The 21,345-nt window shown below is 39.5% G+C and overlaps 1 protein-coding gene and 1 long non-coding RNA gene across 9 annotated transcripts in view; one reads left to right on the top strand and one right to left on the bottom strand.

Moving 5' to 3' along the window:
- Positions 1-11,201, bottom strand: part of LOC140612209 (uncharacterized) — a 72,594-nt gene extending 61,393 nt beyond the window's left edge. For 2 of the 4 annotated variants that reach the window (XR_012013511.1, XR_012013513.1), the window contains exon 1: positions 10,874-11,198. This is a non-coding gene — a long non-coding RNA (uncharacterized lncRNA). Of the gene's footprint in view, positions 1-10,873 lie in introns of all 4 variants that reach the window. The other 2 variants (XR_012013510.1, XR_012013509.1) reach the window with 2 other exon arrangements.
- Positions 11,202-11,239: 38 nt separating this feature from the next.
- Positions 11,240-21,345, top strand: part of LOC140612208 (membrane-spanning 4-domains subfamily A member 13-like) — a 74,564-nt gene continuing 64,458 nt past the window's right edge. For 3 of the 5 annotated variants that reach the window (XR_012013507.1, XR_012013508.1, XM_072789281.1), the window contains exons 1-5: positions 11,240-11,534; positions 13,946-14,060; positions 16,814-16,954; positions 20,222-20,278; positions 21,217-21,336. Coding sequence is in view for 3 of the 5 variants with exons in the window: in XM_072789281.1 (XP_072645382.1) it covers positions 14,007-14,060; positions 16,814-16,954; positions 20,222-20,278; positions 21,217-21,336 (372 nt within the window). In the remaining 2 variants the exon portion in view is untranslated. Of the gene's footprint in view, positions 11,535-11,692; positions 11,927-13,945; positions 14,061-16,813; positions 16,955-20,221; positions 20,279-21,216; positions 21,337-21,345 lie in introns of those variants that run through there. The other 2 variants (XM_072789279.1, XM_072789280.1) reach the window with 2 other exon arrangements.

Raw genomic sequence — 21,345 nt, forward strand, 5'->3', positions numbered from 1 at the left:
GGGAGCACAATTCCAACAGCACAGGCCCCAGAGCACAGGGCGCCGGGAACACGGCCCAAGATCCGGCGCTCCCCCCGGGACAGGCAGAGGCCGGGAGGGCCCAGGATAGCAAGGGCACTCCTGCTGCCAGGCGGCCCCGAGGTGAGCAGATCAGCGGCCCGCCCCCGGAGCATCCAGGCCCCTGCGACTGGCAGCTGCGGTTGTTACTGCAGGAGCTGACTCTAGGGCTGGAGAGCTGGCCCCCACCACTGTTGTTGTTCCTCCTGGTGTCACCGTGTGCCCGGGATGGAGTGGGGCCAGCAGGGAACAGGGGCCTCACAGGATAAACAACCCCCACTGAGCCTCACAGTGGCCTCACAGTGTAAACACGTTAAACAACTTTCAGTGAGCCCTGCACCAGGCAGGGGGCTGAGCAGCTCCCCAAGTGCTCACACCTCAGAATCAGCACAGCAGGACCCTCCCCCAGAAGACCAGCTAGATGGACAGGAGAAAAACAAATTATTGACCCAAGATGCACTGGAAACTTCCAGGGGAAGTCGAGGGATTTATAGTACACAGAATCAGAGGATACTCCCCCTTGTTTTTTGTTTTCTGTTTTCTTCCCCCCTCTTTCTTCTCTTCTCTTCTTTTTTCCTTCTTTTTTCTTTTCGTTTTCTTCTTTCTCTTCTCTCTTTTTCTCCTTTTCCCAATACAACTTGTTTTTGGCCACTCTGCACTGAGAAAAATGACTAAAAGGAAAACCTCACCTCAAAAGAAAGAATCAGAAACAGTCCTCTCTCCCATACAATTACAAAATCTGGATTACAATTCAATGTCAGAAAGCCAATTCAGAAGCACAATTGTAAAATTACTGGTGGCTCTAAAAAAAAGCATAAAGGACTCAAGAGACTTCATGACGGCAGAATTTAGAGCTAATCAGGCAGAAATTAAAACTCAATTAAATGAGATGCAATCCAAACTAGAGGTCCTAACGACAAAGGTTAATGAGGTAGAAGAACGAGTGAGTGACCTAGAAGACAAGTTGATGGCAAAAAGGGAAACTGAGGGAAAAAGAGACAAACAATTAAAAGATCCTGAGAATAGATTAAGGGAAATAAGTGACAGCCTGAGGAAGAAAAATCTACATTTAATGGGGGTTCCCCAGAGCGTTGAAAGGGACAGAGGTCCAGAATATGTATTTGAACAAATCATAGCTGAAAACATTCCTAATCTGGGAAGGGAAACAGGCATTCAGATCCAGAGAGATACCCCCCACCTAAAATCAATAAAAACAGTTCAACACCTAGACATTTAATAGTGAAGCTTGCAAATTCCAAAGATAAAGAGAAGATCTTGAAAGCAGCAAGAGACAAGAAATCCCTGACTTTTATGAGGAGGAGTATTAAGGTAACAACAGACGTCTCCACAGAGACCTGGCAGGCCAGAAAGGGCTGGCAGGATATAGCCAGGGTCCTAAATGAGAAGAACATGCTGCCAAGAATACTTTATCCAGCAAGGCTCTCATTCAGAATAGAAGGAGAGATAAAGAGCTTCCAAGGTAGGCAGAAACTGAAAGAATGTGTGACCACCAAACCAGCTCTGCAAGAAATATTAAAGGGGACCCTGTAAAAGAGGAAGTCCAAGGAAACAATAGACAAAAACAGGGACTGAATAGGTATCATGATGACACTAAACTCATATCTTTCAATAGTAACTCTGAACGTGAATGGGCTTAATGACCCCATCAAAAGGCGCAGGGTTTCAGACTGGGTAAAAAAGCAGGATCCATCTATTTGCTGTCTACAAGAGACTCATTTTAGACCTAAGGACAATTACAGCCTGAAAATAAAAGGTTGGAGAGCCATTTACCATTCAAATGGTCCTCTAAAGAAAGCAGGTGTAGCCATCCTCATATCAGATAAACTTTATCCCAAAGATTGTAGTGAGAGAGGAAGAGGGACACTGTATCATACTTAAAGGATCTATCCAACAAGAAGACCTAACAATCATCAATATTTATGCTCTGAATGCGGGAGCTGCCAAGTATATCAATCAATTAATAACCAAAGTTAAGACATACTTAGATAATAATACACCAATACTGGGAAACTTTAACACGGTGCTTTCTACAAATGACAGATCTCCTAAGCACATCATCTCCAAAGAACGAGAGCTTTAAATGATACACTGGACCAGATGGATTTCACAGATATTTACAGAACTTTACATCCAAACGCAACTGAATACACATTCTTCTCATGTGCACATAAACTTTCTCCAGAATAGACCACATACTGGGTCACAAATCAAGTCTCAACCAATACCAAAAGATTGGGATTGTCCCCTGCATATTTTCTGACCATAATGCTTTGAAACTAGAACTGAATGACAAGAAGGAATTTGGAAGAAACTCAAACATGTGGAGTTTAAAGACCATCCTGCTAAAAGATGAAAGGGTCAACCAGGAAATTAGAGAGAGTTAAAAAGATTCATGGAAACTAATGAGAATGAAGATACAGCCGTTCAAAATATTTGGGAAACCGCAAAGGCAGTCCTGAGAGGCAAATACATCACAATACAAGCATCCCTCAAAAAATTGGAAAAAACTCAAATACACAAGCTAACCTCGCACCTACAGGAACTGGAGAAAGAACAGCAAATAAAACCTAAATCCAGTAGAAGAGAGTTAATAGATTTCGAGCAGAACTCAATGAAATAGAGACCAGAAGAACTGTAGAACAGATCAACAAAACCAGGAGTTGGTTCTTTGAAAGATTTAATAAGATAGATAAACCATTAGCCAGCCTTATTAAAAACAAAAGAGAAAAGACTCTAATTAATAAAATTCATGAATGAAAAAGGAGAGATCACCATCAAAACCAAGGAAATACAAATGATTTTAAAAACATATTATGAGCAGTTATACGCCAATAAATTAGACAATCTAGAAGAAATGGATGCATTTCTGGAAAGCTACAAACTACCAAAACTGGAACAGGAAGAAATAGAAAACTTGAACAGGCTGATAACCAGGAAGCAAATGGAAGCAGTCATCAAAAACCTCCCAAGACACAAAAGTCCAGGGCCAAATGGCTGCCCAGGAGAATTTTATCAAACATTAATGAAGAAACAATTCCTATTCTACTAAAGCTGTTTGGAAAGATAGAAAGAGATGGAATACTTCCAAACTCGTTGTATGAGTCCAACATCACCTTAATTCCAAAACCAACAAAGACCCCAACAAAAAGGGGAATTATGGATCAATATCCCTGATGAACACAGATGCAAAAATTCTCAACAAGGGGACACCTAGGTGACTCAGCAGTTTGGCGCCACCTTCAGCCTGGGGAGTTATCCTGGGGTCCTGGGATCTGGTCCCATGTCAGGCTCCCTGCATGGAGTCTGCTTCTCCCTCTGCCTGTGTTTCTGCCTCTCCCTCCCTCCCTCTCTCTCTCGCTGTGTGTCTCTCATGAATAAATAAATAAAATCTTTAAAAAAATTCTCAACAAAATTCTAGCCAATAGGATCCAACAGTACATTAAGAAGATTATTCACCATGACCAAGTGGGATTTATCCCCTGGATACAAGGCTGGTTCAACTCTCATAAAGCAATCAACGCGATAGATCATATCAACAAGCGAAAAAACAAGAACCATATGATCCTCTCAATAGATGCAGAGAAAGCATTTGACAAAATACAGCATCCATTCCTGATCAAAACTCTTCAGAGTGTAGGGATAGAGGGAACATTCCTCAGTATCTTAAAAGCCAGCTATGAAAAGTCCACAGCAAATATCATTATCAATGGGGAAGCACTGGGAGCCTTTTCCCTAAGATCAGGAACAAGACAGGGATGTCCACTCTCACCATTGCTAATCAACATAGTACTACAAGTCCTAGCCTCAGCAATCAGACAACAAAAAGACATTAAAGGCATTCAAATTGGCAAAGAAGAAGTCAAACTCTCCCTCTTCGCCGATGACATGATACTCTACATAGAAAACCCAAAAGTCTCCACCCCAAGATTGCTAGAACTCATACAGCTATTTGGCACGGTGGCAGGATACAAAATCAATGCCCAGATGTCAGTGGCATTTCTATACACTAACAATGAGTCTGAAGAAAGAGAAATTAAGGAGTCAATCCCATTTACAATTGCACCCAAAAGCATAAGATGCCTAGGAATAAACCTAACCAAAGAGGTAAAGGATCTATACCCTAAAAACTACAGACCACTTCTGAAAGAAATTGAGGAAGACACAAAGAGATGGAAAAATATGCCATGCTCATGGATTGGCAGAATTAATATTGTGAAAATGTCAATGTTACCCAGGGCAATTTACACATTTAATGCAATCCCTATAAAATACCATGGGTTTGGGGATCCCTGGGTGGCTCAGTGGTTTAGTGCCTGCCTTTGGCCCAGGGTGCAATCCTGGAGTCCTGGGATCGAGTCCCGGGTAGGGCTCCCGGCATGGAGACTGCTTTTCCCTCTGCCTGTGTCTCTGCCTCTCTCTCTCTATGTCTATCATGAATAAATAAATAATATTTTTTAAAATTCCATGGGCTTTCTTCACAGAGTTGGAATAACCTTAAGACTTGTCTGTAATCAGAAAAGACCCCGAATAGCCAGGGTAATATTAAAAAAGACAACCAGAGCTGGGATATCACAATGCCAGATTTCAAGTTGTATTACAAAGCTGTGATCATCAAAACAGTGTGGAACTGGCACAAAAACAGACACTTAGATCAATGGAACAGAATAGAGAACCCAGAAATGGGCCCTCAGCTCTGTGGTCAACTAATATTGGACAAAGCAGGAAAGACTATCCACTGGAAAAAGGACAGTCTCTTCAATAAATGGTGCTGGGAAAATTGGACAGCCACGTGCAGAAGAATGAAACTAGACCATTCTCTTACACCATAACAAAAGAGAAACTTAAAATGGATGAAAGATCTAAATGTGAGAGAAGAATCCATCAAAATCCTAGAGGAGAACACAGGCAACATCCTTTCGAACTTGGCCACAGCAACATCTTGCAAGATACATCCATGAAGGCAAGGGAAACAAAATCAAAAATGAATTATTGGGACTTCATCAAGATAAAAAGCTTCTGCACAGTGAAATGACCTATCAGATAAAGGGCTAGTATCCTCGATCTTTAAAGAATTTATTGAACTCAACAGCAAAGAAACAATCCAATCATGAAATCAGCAAAAGACATGAACAGAAATCTCACAGAGGAAGACATAGACATGGCCAACAAGCACATGAGAAAATGCTCTGCATCACTTGCCATCAGGGAAATACAAATCAAAACTACAATGAGATACCACCTCACACCAGTGAGAATGGGGAAAATTAACAAGGCAGGAAACCACAAATGTTGGAGAGGATGCGGAGAAAAGGGAACCCTCTTGCACTGTTGGTGGGAATGTGAACTGGTGCAGCCACTCTGGAAAACTGTGTGGAGGTTCCTCAAAGTGTTAAAAATAGAACTGCCCGGGGATCCCTGGGTGGCGCAGCAGTTTGGCACCTGCCTTTGGCCCAGGGCGCGATCCTGGAGACCCGGGTTCGAATCCCACGTCGGGCTCCCGGTGCATGGAGCCTGCTTCTCCCTCTTCCTGTGTCTCTGCCTCTCTCTCTCTCTCTCTCTGTGACTATCATAAATAAATAAATAAATAAATAATAAATAAATAAATAAATAAATAAATAAATAAATAAATAAATAAATAGAACAGCCCAATGACCCAGCAATTGCACTGCTGGGGATTTAACCCAAAGATACAGATGCAGTGAAATGGCAGGACACCTGTACCCCAATGTTTATAGCAGCAATGTCCACAATAGCCAAACTGTGGAAAGAGCCTCAGTGTCCATCAAGGGATGAATGGATCAAGAAGATGTGGTCTATGTATACAATGGAATATTACTCAGCCATTAGAAACGACAAATACCCACCATTTGCTTCAACGTGGATGGAACTGGAGGGTATTATGCTAAGTGAAGTAAGTCAATCGGATAAGGACAAAGATTATATATGGTCTCATTCATTTGAGGAATATAAAAACAATGAAGGGGAATAAAGAGGAAAGAACAGAAAATGAGTGGGAAATATCAGTGAGGGTGACAAAACATGAGAGACACTGAACTCTGGGAAATGAACAGGGGTGGTAGAAAGGGAGGTGGGTGGGGGATTGGGGTGACTGTGTGTCAGGCACTGAGGGGGGCACTTGTCAGATTGAGCACTGGGTGTTATAATCAAACTCCAATAAAAAAGAAGAAAAAAGATCAGAATGAAATAAAACAAAAGGACCACTAAAGTGAACAACAAATTTTTAAACAAAGAATTAGAAAATAAAAGGCCAGGAATCCTAAGGAAGAAGAGACAAAAAAAAAAAAAAAAAGAAAAAGAAAGAAAAAAATTGAGAAGAGAAAAATAAAGGGTTGGGGACTGGGAGATGCTGGTGGTGATGAAGTTGTAGTGGAGGGAGAATGTAGTCTATCTGAGGGGTTCTAGAGGGTGATCCTCTTGTTTCTGAGTATGTTAAGTTCTGTATGTTAGAAGGTGCTCAGTCCCAAATTTATATAAACCACAAATATGTGTAGAGGGCCCCAACACTGACCACAAAAACATAAACGAGATAAAAGAGGGGAGCAGAATGGGAATGAGGAATCTCGCAGAATGAACCAGCAAGGTATACCACTTGGTTCTGGGTACATACTGGTCATATTTTAGAAGGTATTAACTTCTGCCATTGTAGAACAAAATGAGGCAGGGAAAACAAAAAACACAAAACAAAAAAAATATATCTTGTATATCTCCCAAAATTAAGTTAAATATGTTGAAGGGAATCTAGAAGTGAAAAATATATCTAGGATCTGTAATTGTAGAAATATGAAAGTCAAAAAGGAAGAATCTTAAAAATTAAGAGCTGGTAAAATATTGTAGTGGATGGGAAAGGAGAAAAAAATTGGATATAAAAACGAGTTGTACTGGAAAAAGAAAAAAGGAGGGGTACCCTCTGGTTCTATATACTGTAAATCCATCCACTTCCCCTAGAGCTTTCCAGCACTGCTGGGTCAAGAACTTGCTCTTCCCCTGTCCTTCCATCTGGTCTTCTGGGGGAGGGGCCTGCTGTGCTGATTCTCTGGTGTGTGTACCTGGGCTCCTGAAGGCAGCAGGGCGCAGCCCCCTCCGCCCTGAGCCGCTGCCTGACCTGACCAACCGGCTTCTCCTGGAGTCCCCGCCGGGCAGCGCTCCAGCCCTTTACTTAGATGGGCCTATGGTTTGCGGTGCACTGCCCTGGGGTGCACTTCCTCTATTAGTGACTCCAGGAGACTGAAGACTTCACTGCCCAGGAGACTGAAGACTTCACTGCCCCTCCTGAGATTCTGCCTGAGTTCTCTGCTCTCTCTGTCAAACAGATAAGTAAACGATAAAAATAAATAAATAAAAGTGGATATCCCTTTTACTGAATTCTACCAACTCACAGGTACTTAGCAGCCTGCACTGATCACTTTCTCCACTCATGGTCTCTACCTAGTTTAAATCTCACACAAAATTTGACTTTGTTTTCATACATCCTGTCACTCACCTAAGTATTTAGCAACATTTATAATCCAGCACAGACTTTTTGGCCAAATATCACTTCATATAGTCATAGGATGCCGGCTGCAATGTCTAGTTCTGTTGGGTCTCAGCCTATTAATAGTGATGCTATCCACCTGAATGCCTGAGGCCCTCGCCTGAGCCCTACCACTCACAGCAGCCCCCAAAGACATTTCCCCTTCTAGAACAAGTGCTATGGCTGGACTGATCCTTGTGGTTCTTACTGTAATTGTAGGTTGCACCTCAGCAACAGCCACCAGGAAACTGAAGGACAAGACTTACTATTCACAAGCCCTGGAGGATATGCAGCATGCCCCAAGGGCTACGTAGCAAGGGAGAGAGAGAGAAAGCACAAACCTGGGGTTCTGACTTTATTAGGGTTGAACGTGAAGTACCTACAGTTTCTTGGATTCATTCTTTGTGGGTGAATTTAAACATAAGAGCAGGAATTAGGGCACAGGAAGAGAAAAGCAGGGTCATTCAAGAAGTTATCTATGTTATGTAATCTATGTTAACCAGAGCTTTCTTTTTTTTTTTTTAATATTTCACTCATTCATTTATTTATTTAGTTTTAAGATGTTATTTACTTATTCATGAGAGACACAGAGAGAGAGGCAGAGACACAGGCAGAGGGAGAAGCAGGCTCCATGCAGGGAGCCCAATGTGGGACTCGATCCAGGGAGTCCAGGATCACGCCCTGAGCCGAAGGCAGATGCTCAACGCCTGAGCCACCCAGGCGCCCCTAACCAGAGCTTTCTAAAGGGAATCTTCAAAGGTGGAGTGGCCTATTTTTTTCCCCAGTTGTTTTGCGAGCAGCTGTGTCATATGCTGGCAATTCATTTATTTGAAAGGAATGTCTTTGAAATGGATGCACTGGCAATCAAAAGCTTAATGTCAGGGACTTAAGTCTCTAATTTTACAGAGGAGAAATCAAAGTCAAAGAGTAGAACAGAACAATGGAGTACACGCATCCAGAACTGGAGCTGAGAATGATCCCTAGGCCTTGTGATTTCACCAACTGTATTCCTTACACAATTCTTTGACAGTCAAATGGCACAGCTCTACCTGAAGGAAGCCTGAGAAAGCAAAGGGGCACAGATTCTGGAGCTAGAACTGCTAGACTTAGAACCACAACTGCACATTTATAAGCTGTGTGACTATGAACAAGACCCGTAGCCTCCCCAAACCTCAGTATTTTCACCAGCTAAAATAATAACAATGGTGCAGTTTAAGTAAGATAAGCCAATGTGTTAAAGCAACTATACAAGGAGACTATTAGACCAGAATAGCTCTAATGCCTTGATAGCCTACATAAGCAAACTGAAACCAAAGACAGAATCAATGCACACCAACCGGAGAAAAATGAACTTAGGAACAACTAACCACAAACAGCCAACTAAGTTCTCTCAAATAAGGCAGCTGTCTAAACTACAGCCAATCAAATAATTTCCTCGCTCTGCTCCCACGTCATCTAGATAAAAACCTTTCCCCTAGCTCCTGCCGATGAGGTGTTCCTAACCATTTTCAGTTTGGTGTTGCCCAATTCAAATCAATGTTCACTCAAACTCTTCAAATTTTTTATCTAAATTTATCTTTAAACATATATAAAGGACACAGTAAATGCAAAAAAAAGCAAAATAATTTTTAAACTATTAATTAGCATTTCATTAAAGAACTGTATTTATGTAATAATGCTAACTATATGGAAATGAAAATCTACTACATATGTAGGTATGTGTGCAAGTATGCATATCCATATACACATGTGTTATATTTTATGTAAATATACATACATGCACATATTGCACATCTACAATAAACTCAATTGCTTAGTTTCCCCAGTGTTATATACATTTATTTCCATTTCTCTTACTAGAATAACCTGATGTTTACACAGAGGAAGTATCTGTTTTCTCTTGTGTACAGGTAAAATGCAATTCCTCACAGCAATCTGGACAAAATATTTCATGGGGGCTTATAGCCAGTGGAGTCCTTATAATGATTCCCAAGGATGGTCTTAACATCATATCAAGCAGAGTGGTCTCATCACATTTCCTTGTAATGTTTTTGTTGTCCTTAGGACCAATTCAAGGGAAATGCAATATAATTTGCATGGAAAAATATCTTATAAACAAAAACTAAAAGTAAAAAAAAATGTAAGTCATATTGGATGTCATAATATGACTGCCTCTTCATTGTTGAAGGATGCAGAGTTTTGAAAACCAAGTGACACAAATTAGAATGCAATTGATTCTGAATTTCTAAACAGTTTACAGGGACAGAGAAAAGTAAAATTGGTTGACTGATCTGTGATATTATCAAAGGAATTAAGAAGTACCAAGGAACTTTGCTTATCCCAGAGTTTGATGAGAATCCTCATCTATTCTTGCCTACTAAATCCATAATCTTGACATTGAAAACACATTCAAGTAAGTTCCTCCTTCTACATCACACGGATTGCATAGTATTGTTAGATCACACTCTGCTCAGACAGGTAAATCACAAAAGAACAATCCTAATGTCAGAAACGAAACTAATTTATTACTCATGACAAAAACTCATATCCTCATTGATGGACTGGCCAGTACAAAATGTAAAGGCACGAGAACAGCCTGAACATATATTTTTTTCTTTTGAGGAGAGTCACAATGAAGTTAGTTAGTTATGAGGCTAACAAGGAAGTTAGTTATGAGGCTAATAAGAAAGCTATTGAGTTTATAACTGATTTTCAAGGTATAAATGATCATAAAAGAACTTGGTGGCTTTAAGACATACTTGTAATTTGGCTTTGGCAAAATAAGGGGGGTTGGGGTGTTAGTGGTACTTAGGCAGTTTCTTTCTTTCTTCTTTCTTTTTTTAGGCAATTTCTTTAAAAAAGAAAAATCTGTCTCTGTTCCTGAATGTTTTACTATCATTTACTAAATATTTACACCACAAGCTTGAATTTTAATTTTCCCGAAATACCAATATAAATTCTCCTGGAAAAAACAAGACTTCATGACTTTCGGTAGCTGTAGGAATGTCTGCTCTCCGGGTACTTTACTCCCCCAGTAAGTCACGACACGTGCATAACGGGCGTACCTGTACTTGGCCTTTAAGATCACACTTTTTGCTTGAGGTTCACCACGACCCCCCGACTTCCTCACCTACCACGTTAAGACCCTTCTGTGTCTTCCAGCCGCTACCTCCACTTCTTTACAAATCTTTTCAACACGTTTTAGCGACTCTCCACATCAAATAGAAAACTGATTACCAGGTGTAACCTGAAAGGTAAACTCACCTCAGCAGGTGGATGAAAAAGTCATTCTAGAGTCTGGCCAAATGGTCTCTTCATTAATTTCCATCTCTGGCTTCTCACGTTTTTTCACAGAGGTGGAGGATAGTTGCGGACTCCACTATCTGCCTTTGTCGATACATACACCTCCTACAATTTTCCTCTGAGGGCAAAGAAGGTGATCCCGGTCGCTCCGCGGCGAATGCACCGGAAAGACCGACGTCGGAAGCTAGAATTCGAAGCCGTTTCTTCAAACGCCGAGCGGCAGCGGGCGCCTGACCGCGCAGTCCGGCCCGCAGCGCCCTACGGAGCCTGCGCACGCGGGATGCCCCGCCGGGGTGGATGCGCAGGCGCACGAGGGCAGCGCCGGGGCTGCTGCCGTTGGAGGCCCGCGCGGCCTGAGGAGCCTGAGGAGCCTGAGGGCCGCCGGGTCCCGGGCTCCTTGCTGTTTCAGCGATGCTTGCGGGGGGACCTGGCTCTAGGGGCGCCGCCCGCTGAGATCCGCCTCTCGCTCTGGGCCTGGGCACTGGCGGGAAGACCCAGACCGGCGCTGCAGGGGTGCTCCTGGGCGGGGAGACCAGCCCCCGCGGGGGTCCTCCCTGGGCCCGGGCCTGGGCCTGAGAGGGCGAAACTCAATCCCTAGGACCTTGACCGCGTAAAATGAAGGGTAATGATGTCGCTTCGCTTACAGTATTTCTTAAGTGTTAAAAGGCGAAAAGCGGCGCGGAGACCGAGTGCGGTGCCGCCCACCCTCGCTCTCCTGCCCGGTCTGCGCTGGTGCAGACGCCGGGCCTCAGCCGTGTCCGCGCCCCGGCCCGTGTGGCCTCGTCCAGCCGGAGTCCCTCAGTCACAGCCCAGGACCGGCCCTGAGTGGGCAGAAGTGAATTCCGGGAGCTCCGGGAGCTCCCGCTGCCTTGGGAGCCGGTCCCGAGCGTCCAGCGTTAGACGACACCGATGCCGCGTAGGGGAGAAGGAGAGGGGCCGCGGACGCTTTCCAAAGCAGGCTGCTGCGGAGGCCTGAGGGGCCAAACCCAGGGAGGGCCCGGGTGAGGCCCGAAGGTGCGCAGGGAGCAGCTCCTCAGGGGCTTTATCCAACCTGCCGAAGGGTTTGGGCTGTATTCTGAGGACAGGAGGAGTCGTATCTGCTAAAAATGGAGAAGTGGTTTCCAGACATGTGCTCTCTGTCGACTGTTGGAAAAGTTGTGTGTCATAAAGCGAGTGTATGGGATGAGGATAGGGTTGGGGATAGGGCTGGAGGCTTGTTCTGCTTGTTCTTTGGAACATGCTTTTTGGTTTAGGGATGGGCTCTCCAGAAAATAAAAACAAATTAGTAAGTTTTGTTTTTTATTTAGAGTTTTTTTTTTTTTTTTTTACAAAAATGAAATACTTAACTGGTCATAGAATAGAATGCTTTTGTAAAAAAAATTTAACCATTATTTGTTCCAGAAATATATTGTGATTTCTTGTATTTCCTATATTTTAGGAATACATTTCTTTTTTCTGCCTTCCATCAATTAAGCCAAAGAAATATATTGTAGTTTCTTGTATTTTATATTTCAGAAATATATTGCGTAGTTTCTTCCTTCCATCAACTAAGCTAAAGAATTTTAAACACACAGTCTGTTTCTTTCTTGTATTTTAGTGAATACTTCACCTGGGGAGATTTGGGAGGGGGCTTGATGGAAACTATAATGTTGCTACATATTCTGCCCAAGTCACTCATGATGCTTCCACTATCAACTGTGAAAAGAATTTTTATACATACATAAAAGGACTATCTTTTTTTTTTAAAGATTTTATTTATTTGAGATAGAGAGTGAGAGAGTGAGCATGAGCACAGGTGGGGAGATGGACAGAGGGAGAGGGAAAAGCAGCCTCTCTGCTGAGCAAGGAACCCAATGCTGGTCTCCATCTCAGGAGTAATTACGTTTTCTTATTTTCCTTTTATCTCGAAAGTGACGACAGCAATCTAGACATGACTTCCTGTTACTTAATATATTAATTCTTTAATTCTGTGTCTTTCATTTAAGCATGACAGAATGATTGCCTTGATTGCCTTTAGGCAACTGTACCCTTTCTTTGATATTTCTCAAAGGTGGTGTTTAATATATGAGACTTATTATTTATACTTAAATTATTAACATAGTATTTTCTCTACAGCCAGTAGGTCTTGTAATTCTTACCTAGCTTTTTTCTGTCTCTGTACTTTATAGAATTAAGGGATATTCGGAAAGTCAATCTTAGAAACTGAAGACTCATTAAAATAATCAAATCATGAGATTTTAAGGGTAAGGGAGTGAGAGGTCATTGACTCAAACCCTCCTTTTGAAAGGACCAAGGCTCAGGGTTTAAGATCATCCATTAGATAATCACCTGGCTAAGTGGCATGATTCGTGTTATTGACCTAAGTATGGCATATTAGAAGATGTAGAACAATGTAATGTCAGATCTACAAAGGATATAGTTATCAGCAAGGTTTCCTAAACACCAGGGAGAAATGCAGGAATAATGGGGGATGGGGGAAGAAACAACAACAAAAGAACTCCTAGGAGAAGCCTTTAGGATTGCGGAAGCAACTTTGGTAAGTTGTCTGGTGGCAGAAAAAGTTCTTTCATATAGAAAGAAGAACTAGATAGCAAGTATGTATCAGAAAAAAATATCATAAACCCATGATCAATTTAAGTACAAGAACTTGGTTTTGAAACGCAAACATGTCATAATGAATTGCATTGAACTGATTATGAATTGCAAATAATTTGTTAAAAGCTTTGCTGAAAATTCTCTAACACTGTTCCCTAAGCATTCTTCATATTTTATCATCCAGAGCCACTGTTTACTACTTAGAAAAAATGATTGTAATATGCCTTTATATTTTAGTTGTAGAGAGAGGCTTTTCACTTATGGAGGCCGTTATTCAGAACAGGAAGATGCAAGCTGATGCCTTTATGAAGTTAGGCACAGAAAGGAGAGAGCAATTGCTTCATAGTTTGGGGAGGTGGTTGTAAAACAAGGAAAGAATCAAACTTAAGTATCTTCTTTTGAGCAAAGTGTATATATATGTTTTGTATTGTTTTGTAGAAGTTAATAAAGATATCACCAAAGATTAGAAGCATAATCATCTAGAAGAAATGCTGGTAGTATGGCTCCATGTATGTGTTCAAAAATCTCTCCAGCAGATAGTCTTGTTTTAGGGGTAAGTAAAACTTCACTTTGACTAAATTCAGGACTATGCACTACTTCAATTTACTAAGGATTATTCTTGAATCTGGAGAGGGGCTTATTTGCTTAAGTCAAAAGGGTCAAAATGGATTTTATTATTATTTTTAAAGATTTTATTTATTTACTCATGAGAGACACACACAGAGGTAGAGGCAGAGACATAGGCAGAGGGAGAAGCAGGGTCCCTGCAGGGAGCCTGATGTGGGACTTTATCCCGGGACTCCAGGATAACGCCCTGGGCTGAAGGCAGGCGCTAAACCACTGAGCCACCCAGGGATCCCTCAAAATGGATTTAAAAAAAAAATTTAAGTACAGTTGACACACAATGTTACATCAGTTTCAGGTGTTCAACGTAATAATTTGACATCTCTCTACATTATGTTAAGCTTATCACAAGCATAGCTACCATCTGTCACCATATAATGCTTAACAGTATTACTAACTATATTCCTTGTGCTGTGCCTTTTATTCCTGTGCCTTATTCATTCCATATCTGCAATCTTCCTGTATCTCCCACTCCCCTTCACCCAAAAATATTTTTTTAAATATTGATTGTCTTCTACAAATTTTGACTGATCACTCATGTCTCTTCATAAATATATGCTTATATATAAGCATAGTGACTAAACCAACATACATAGGATAGTAAATCCCAAAAAAGAATAAAAGAAAGTGTTTTTTTCTTAAACCAGGAAAGGGATCTATTGCTGATCTCTTTCAATTACTGTATTGATGTCTATGCAATAGGATGATTATTAGTTTGTCTCTTCAATTGTAAACAGCTGAGCTAGCTCTTAATAAACACCAAGGAATTATGAAGATCATGCTTTTTCACATCTAAAGGAGAAAGATCTTTTCCTTTGAACTTAGCCACTGTGTAGATTAATTGTCTAAGTCTCCCGCCTGACTTCAGCAGAAGTTTATAATCTTTTTGGAGTCACAGACCCTTTTGGACATAGGAAGAAAGTGCGGAATCTCCTCCCCAGCTTCATGTATGTATCGTAATCATTTGCGCTTATATTTTTGGTGTGTGTGTGGGAGAGGCCTATGACCTCCTAAAGTCCCATTCATTGGATCTAAGTCAAAAACCATTTTTAAGTGAAAAAACCCAGCTTGTTCTCCACACACTAGCAGCCTTGCTTTCTTATAGAGTTCTTTTGAAGCTTTGGCTACTTAAATATTTCCTAGTATTATATAGGATAACCGCCAATTATAAAAGGAGACACTATCTTTCAAGCTCACTCATTTAAGAGTTGGGAAAGTCATGTGGAATTAATATTCTCCATACTAATGTGCTTATGCAAGAGGTATGCTGGGACCCGCTTTTGGAGACTGGTGACAACAGTGAGACAGCTAAAGTCCAGGCTCTTAAGGATTTTGCAATCTAGTAAAGGATTTTCTCCCAATCAAATCCAAAGTATCTCTGAAAATAATGCCTTTCTTCCAAATTAGATGCAGAGGAAATCTTAAATTCTAAAACTATAAAAATGCATAAGATTGTTAACAAAAAGTGATCTTTCTATAAAAGAGAATTCTCTAAAATATATCTTTAATATTAGCCAATTGCATTTATGTATTTTTAGATTACTTGCTTTACAAAGAGCTGAGACTATTAAAGTTAAATCATTAAATAGCTTACTATTAAAGTTTATATTAAGGGGCTCCTGGGTGGTTGAGCGTCTGCCTTTGGCTCAGGTTGTGATCCCAGGATCCTGGGATCTAGTCCTACATCAGGCTCCCTTGGGGGAGCCTGCTTTTCCCTCTACCTATGTCTGCCTCTGTCTCTCTGTCTCTCATGAATAAATAAATAAAATATGTTAAAAATTAATTAAAATAAAGTTTATATTAAAGTGAAAATAATATATCCTCTGAATTTTTTTTTATTTTTTATTTTTGTTAAGTAGGCTCCACACCCAACATAGTGCTTAAACTCATAACCCTGAGATCAAGCGTCATGCTCTACCGATTGAGCCAGGAGATGCCCCAACCTCAGAAATTTTTAAAGAGTAATTAAAAATGTGATTCAGTATATGAAATACATGTTCATTTATAAATTGAGAAATAAATTTACTGGCACATATTTGCTTGGATTGTAATATCTTACAAATTAAAATTGAGTAATAATTTTCCCCTCCACCAACCCATCCCCTATCCAATAGGAAAACCTTGTACAAGTAAATCTACACTAGGTACTCTGCATCTCTATGTTGGACTGTACCTTACTGCAGCATACTTGTGAAAAAGATAGATACCAAATATGCCTTGAAAGCAAAGATAAGTCTTTAAAAGATGCAAAAAGTGATTCAACCTTCATAAATTACTAATTTACAAGAATATATTGGATGCATGACTTCCTGCATCCAAATATATTAGTAGCTGTATTTTCCCCCAAATACCTTCGGTATTCTCCTCTCATGCCATTACTTAATAGGTATGGAGGATAGCCAATTGTAGAGTCAGATCATCAACTATTTATGGGAGAATTGACCAGAATTATTATTGAGCATACTTGAGCATGCTCCAAGTATGGCTGATTCCTATTTGGTAAACCTCAGTACTTCCTAGTTAGGGCTTTCTTTTGGGGCTAACCAGTCCAGAAAATACATGATAAGTGCATTGCTATTTTACTTTTATCTTTCATAAAAGTACTGCATGTTTCTTATAGTTAATTTATTTATTATGTTATAAATCACATAGTTTCAGTGCTAATACCTTCTCTTCTCACAGGCTGTCCAGATTATGATTGGCATATTTCATGTTTTCATGTGGTATTTCTTATTGATTTTGTATATGGGACAAATTAGAGGAGTCTTTGGGACGTATGAACCTATAACTTACAAAACAGGATGTTCTCTATGGGGCATTATTGTGAGTAAAATATGTTTATATGATTTAATCATTCAGTAAATCCTATTCTTGCCACTAGTGGAAGATAGGGAACAGTTTTTAAACAGAGATTTCAGGCTAATTATGTAAGTAAATCCCATGTTGGTAGACTTAATTCAATATCAAATTCCTTTTTTCAACAAACGTTTTTTTGAGCACCTTTAATTTACAAGGCAAAACCTCACATTTTGCCAAGAAATGTGGATACAGAAGGGAATACACAATTACAACCATAGGTTGGAGTGTCTTTAGATATGTTAAAGACAATCATAACCTAATATCCATTAGCATGATTAATTTTCATATTTAGGGTCCTTACCTTCTTCACACAATAAGCCTATACTCAAATATTATCTAAATTTGACATTACCTGCTTTCTTCTATGGTTTCTAGACAGCCATAAGGTAGTAGAAAAATTTGAGGAGCATGGCAACCTCAAAACTAAGTGAACAAATAGGGAAAGATAAACTATATTAAATTCTGTTATTTTGCCAAATAGGGCTGAGAACTGACCATTGGAGTTAACAGTGTGGGAGCCAGCAATAAACTGGACAAGGAATGGTGAGGCAAAACCTGACTAGTTGGTTTAAGAAATAATAGGAAGAGAAGAACTAGACACAGCAAATACAACTCCTTTAAGGACGCTGGTGTAATGTGGCCTTGAGAAATGGGGTAGTAGCTGGAGGAAATTTCAGTCAAGAGAAAGTTTGCTTATTTGTTTCAGTAAGATGGAAGTATCATGTCTTTTACTGAGGGGACCAAACCAGAAGAGGGAAAATCGATATAAAATAAATGGATGGAGGGAGGGATTATTAGACTCATGTAGGCAAGAGATGATGAATCTGAACACATAAATACTTTGGTTCATGGACAGTTTATCTCTAGCAGTGGTTCTCAACTAGAGGTGGTTTTGCCCCTTAGAGAATATTTGGTGATGTCTGGAGACATTCTTGGTTTTCACAGCTGGGATGAGCATCTAGTAGGCAGAAGCCAAGGATATGGCTAAATATCCCACAACATATAGGATAGCCCTCATAAGAAAGAATTATCCATCTTTAATGTAAATAGTGCCAAGATGGGTAATAGGATGGAAAGGTAGAGGAACAAAGAGAAAGGACAAATTTTGATAGGCAGGTAGATGGGATGTTGGGAGCTTATGGAACTTTTCTTCCAATGGCTTCAAATATCTCAGCAAATTAGGAAGCCAGATCATGAGCTAAAAATGAGAATGGGATAATGGATTGGATTTTTGATGAGAGGACATGAAATAGTCATCTAGAAAAAGTGAGAGAGTATATGCATTGTGCAAAAGTAGTTTGACTTTCAGTAAGCATTAAGAGCTCACTTAAGCTTTAGGAACATGATGTGTGTAGTGAGATGTGCCAAGATGATTGTGTGTCTTTCTCTGGTCCTGTTTGGCTGCATTGGTTCAGGCATTCAGTGAGAAGGAGAACTGCATTTAATCAGAATTTGGGTTTAACCATGCATCTATGATCCAACAAGAATAGTGCAAAGGAGTTGAAAGTGTACATAAGCGAGTGTAATAGTTGGCCGTGGAATTTAAGCTGGTAAAGGAGGGAATATAACAGGGAGGTAAGGGCCTCGATTATAGATCCAGATGAGGTCAAAGGATTGTTAGAGTTATGATACTATAAGATGTGATGTAGAAATATAGAAGCTAGTGGTCAAAGTGGGATACTTGAGATTTGAAAGGTGTTCTACTTACTGGCAGAAACAAGCACAAAAAAAAAAAATGAATATGGTTGTGAGTGACTGAGCTAGGATGAAATCAGAGGACTAGAGAAGAGACATTCAAAGAACCACAAGCCCAAGGTATTAGAAGGATCACACATATATACATAAATTACCAAGGTTTAAGAAGTATTACAGAGAGAATGAGACAAGAATTCAAATCACCATGAGTAGAGTGACCAAGTCATCAGTGGATGAGGAGACCACTTACCCAACATGTGAACCAATGTTATAAGGGCGGGGGGTTGAGGTGACTGGGTGATGGGCACTGAGGGGAGCACTTGGTGGGATGAGCACTGGGTGTTATGCTGTATGTTGGCAAATTGAACTCCAATAAAAAAAAAAAAAGAAAGAAAGAAAATGGCCACCATTTGAGAGTGCTATAGAGAAAGCAGTAGTGTCTAGGAGATCCCCTGCCTCTATACATTGGCTCAGAAATGTCAAAGAATTGCTTTAGAAAAAAATATTGAATTTTCAGACAATCAGATAAATGATTAATGTCTGTCAGTGTTTAATTGTACATTATAAAAATAGCTTCTGGAATAAAGTATAAAATTTCAATTAAATTTAATCCAATGCAAAACTGTCATAAACTTTTGAAAGACATTTTGTGAAGCTCATGGTTTGATACTCTAGCTACAGAGCACTCCGGTTTAAAGTTCAACTTTATATTCTTCCTTTCATTGTCTAATTCCTTAGAAATCTAAGCTTTTGTTGCAAAATGAAGTGCTTAGTGTGTAAGTTTAAGTTATCCTGGAGGAGTTAGTAGCTTTAAGGTTTAGTCTTCCTATAAATGGTATAGCCTGAATGCTGTTTTTCCACAGATTATCCTTTGACTTAGATTTTTGTTAAAAAAAAAAAAAAACACTGGAACAGATAAGACAAAGGGAGTATTTCAAGGAAATTATGCAACTCACCTTCAAACAATATGGCATAGCTTTACACTTCTGGGAAATAGACAATGTAACCTAGTATGAAATAATGGAAATTCTTTTTTTTTTAAAAAAGGGCAAAAACATGAATTATTATTACATTAATAATGGCCACAGTCTCAAGAGGTATATTTTGTACAAACACAATTTGGGGTAGACTCATGAGCCACTTTTTTCGTATCTGGATATATATACAGTAATTGTAATCAGTGGCTTCATTTTATTAGGAAGGATAGCATTTGGAATGCTAATCAGGTGAGTTCAGAAAGCTTGCACAAATATAAGCAAACTTGGCCCTTGATTCAGGACCCTTTAAGTCGTCTTTGGCATATACCACAACCTGAATTCTGCCCACTGTCCCCTATGTTTCTGTGATTAAATGACCCTGCTGTGAGCTTTCATTTCATTACTTGTTCTGACCCCTTCTACTGAAACTTCTTTATATTTTGTTACTCTTGATATTCTAAAAATAATTTACCTAAAAGAGGGAGTTGTTAAAAATACATTTTAAGTTGATGAGCACTATCAATGAGTATTTATAAATTAAATATGTTTTTATATCCAGTTTATCATTGCAGGAGTCTCCATAATAAGAGCAACAAGGCATCCAACTCAAGGAATGGTAAGTGGAGATGCTTAGGGTATCCTAGAAATCCCTTTTAATACAGCTAAGTAGGTTTTAGTGATTAAACAATGAAAGACCCTACCCTACTTATAAAGAATTAAACAAAAGCTAGGAGCACATAATTTAATGTAGATTGTAATCTATAATGGTTAGAATCATTATGTAAAGTTTCTAAATTTAAATACAGGGTTTTTTTGGGGGGGTTGGTAATATACCTTTAACATTGTATGAACTTTACTAGTAGAAAAAAATTAATAATGCCTTTATATATAGACATAATATTACTGTAAAACTTCACTTTCCTAACTAGTTTGGGAACAGGATTATATCTTGTAATACAGTAGAAGATCTTTCCAGAAGATCCATCTATGGGATAGATAAGATATTGAGAAGGAAAAAAAAAATCTTAGACTCTTAGAGCTACAAAATCAATGAGTATGATCTCACAATTGTACAGATAAAAACTTATATTCAAAGATATCGATGGATTTCCCTAGAGAATGAAAATCCTGGATTAAAAATCAATGAATCTCATTTGGCTTATTTCTTTTTTTTTTTTTAATTTGGCTTATCTCTATGAGCAGTCATTTTCCATCTTTTTTGTTTCTTTTTCATTTTACTGTGGAACTACTTTTGTTCAAATCCTGTACTTAATATTTCTTCCAAATAACTCAGAAGATTATAAATTACAACATTTTTTAGCCCAAATGGAAGGCTGATGCCTATTGGTGTGATAGTTCACTGTTCCCTCCAGATTAACTGGGTTTCACATAAGCCAGGAAAGTATTTTATTCTAATGGCAAGCATATCAGCACCTCTAAAGCTTCAGAAAGTAGATCAGAGCTTTGACTAAATGATTTTTTTCAGCAATACCAACTGCTTAAACAAAGTGTTTATTCTGAATACAACAAGCTTACCATATATCTTCTTTTCAGATTACATGTGCTTTGACCACTAACATCTTCTGCATAATTATTGCAATTATTGCATCAGTTCTAACAACAATTGAATTGTCTTCTTTTAATTCCGTGTCATATAGGAATTATGGACAAGCGGTAAGTGAC

This window comes from Canis lupus, chromosome 21 (assembly GCF_048164855.1).
Source record: "Canis lupus baileyi chromosome 21, mCanLup2.hap1, whole genome shotgun sequence".
NCBI lineage: Eukaryota > Metazoa > Chordata > Mammalia > Carnivora > Canidae > Canis > Canis lupus.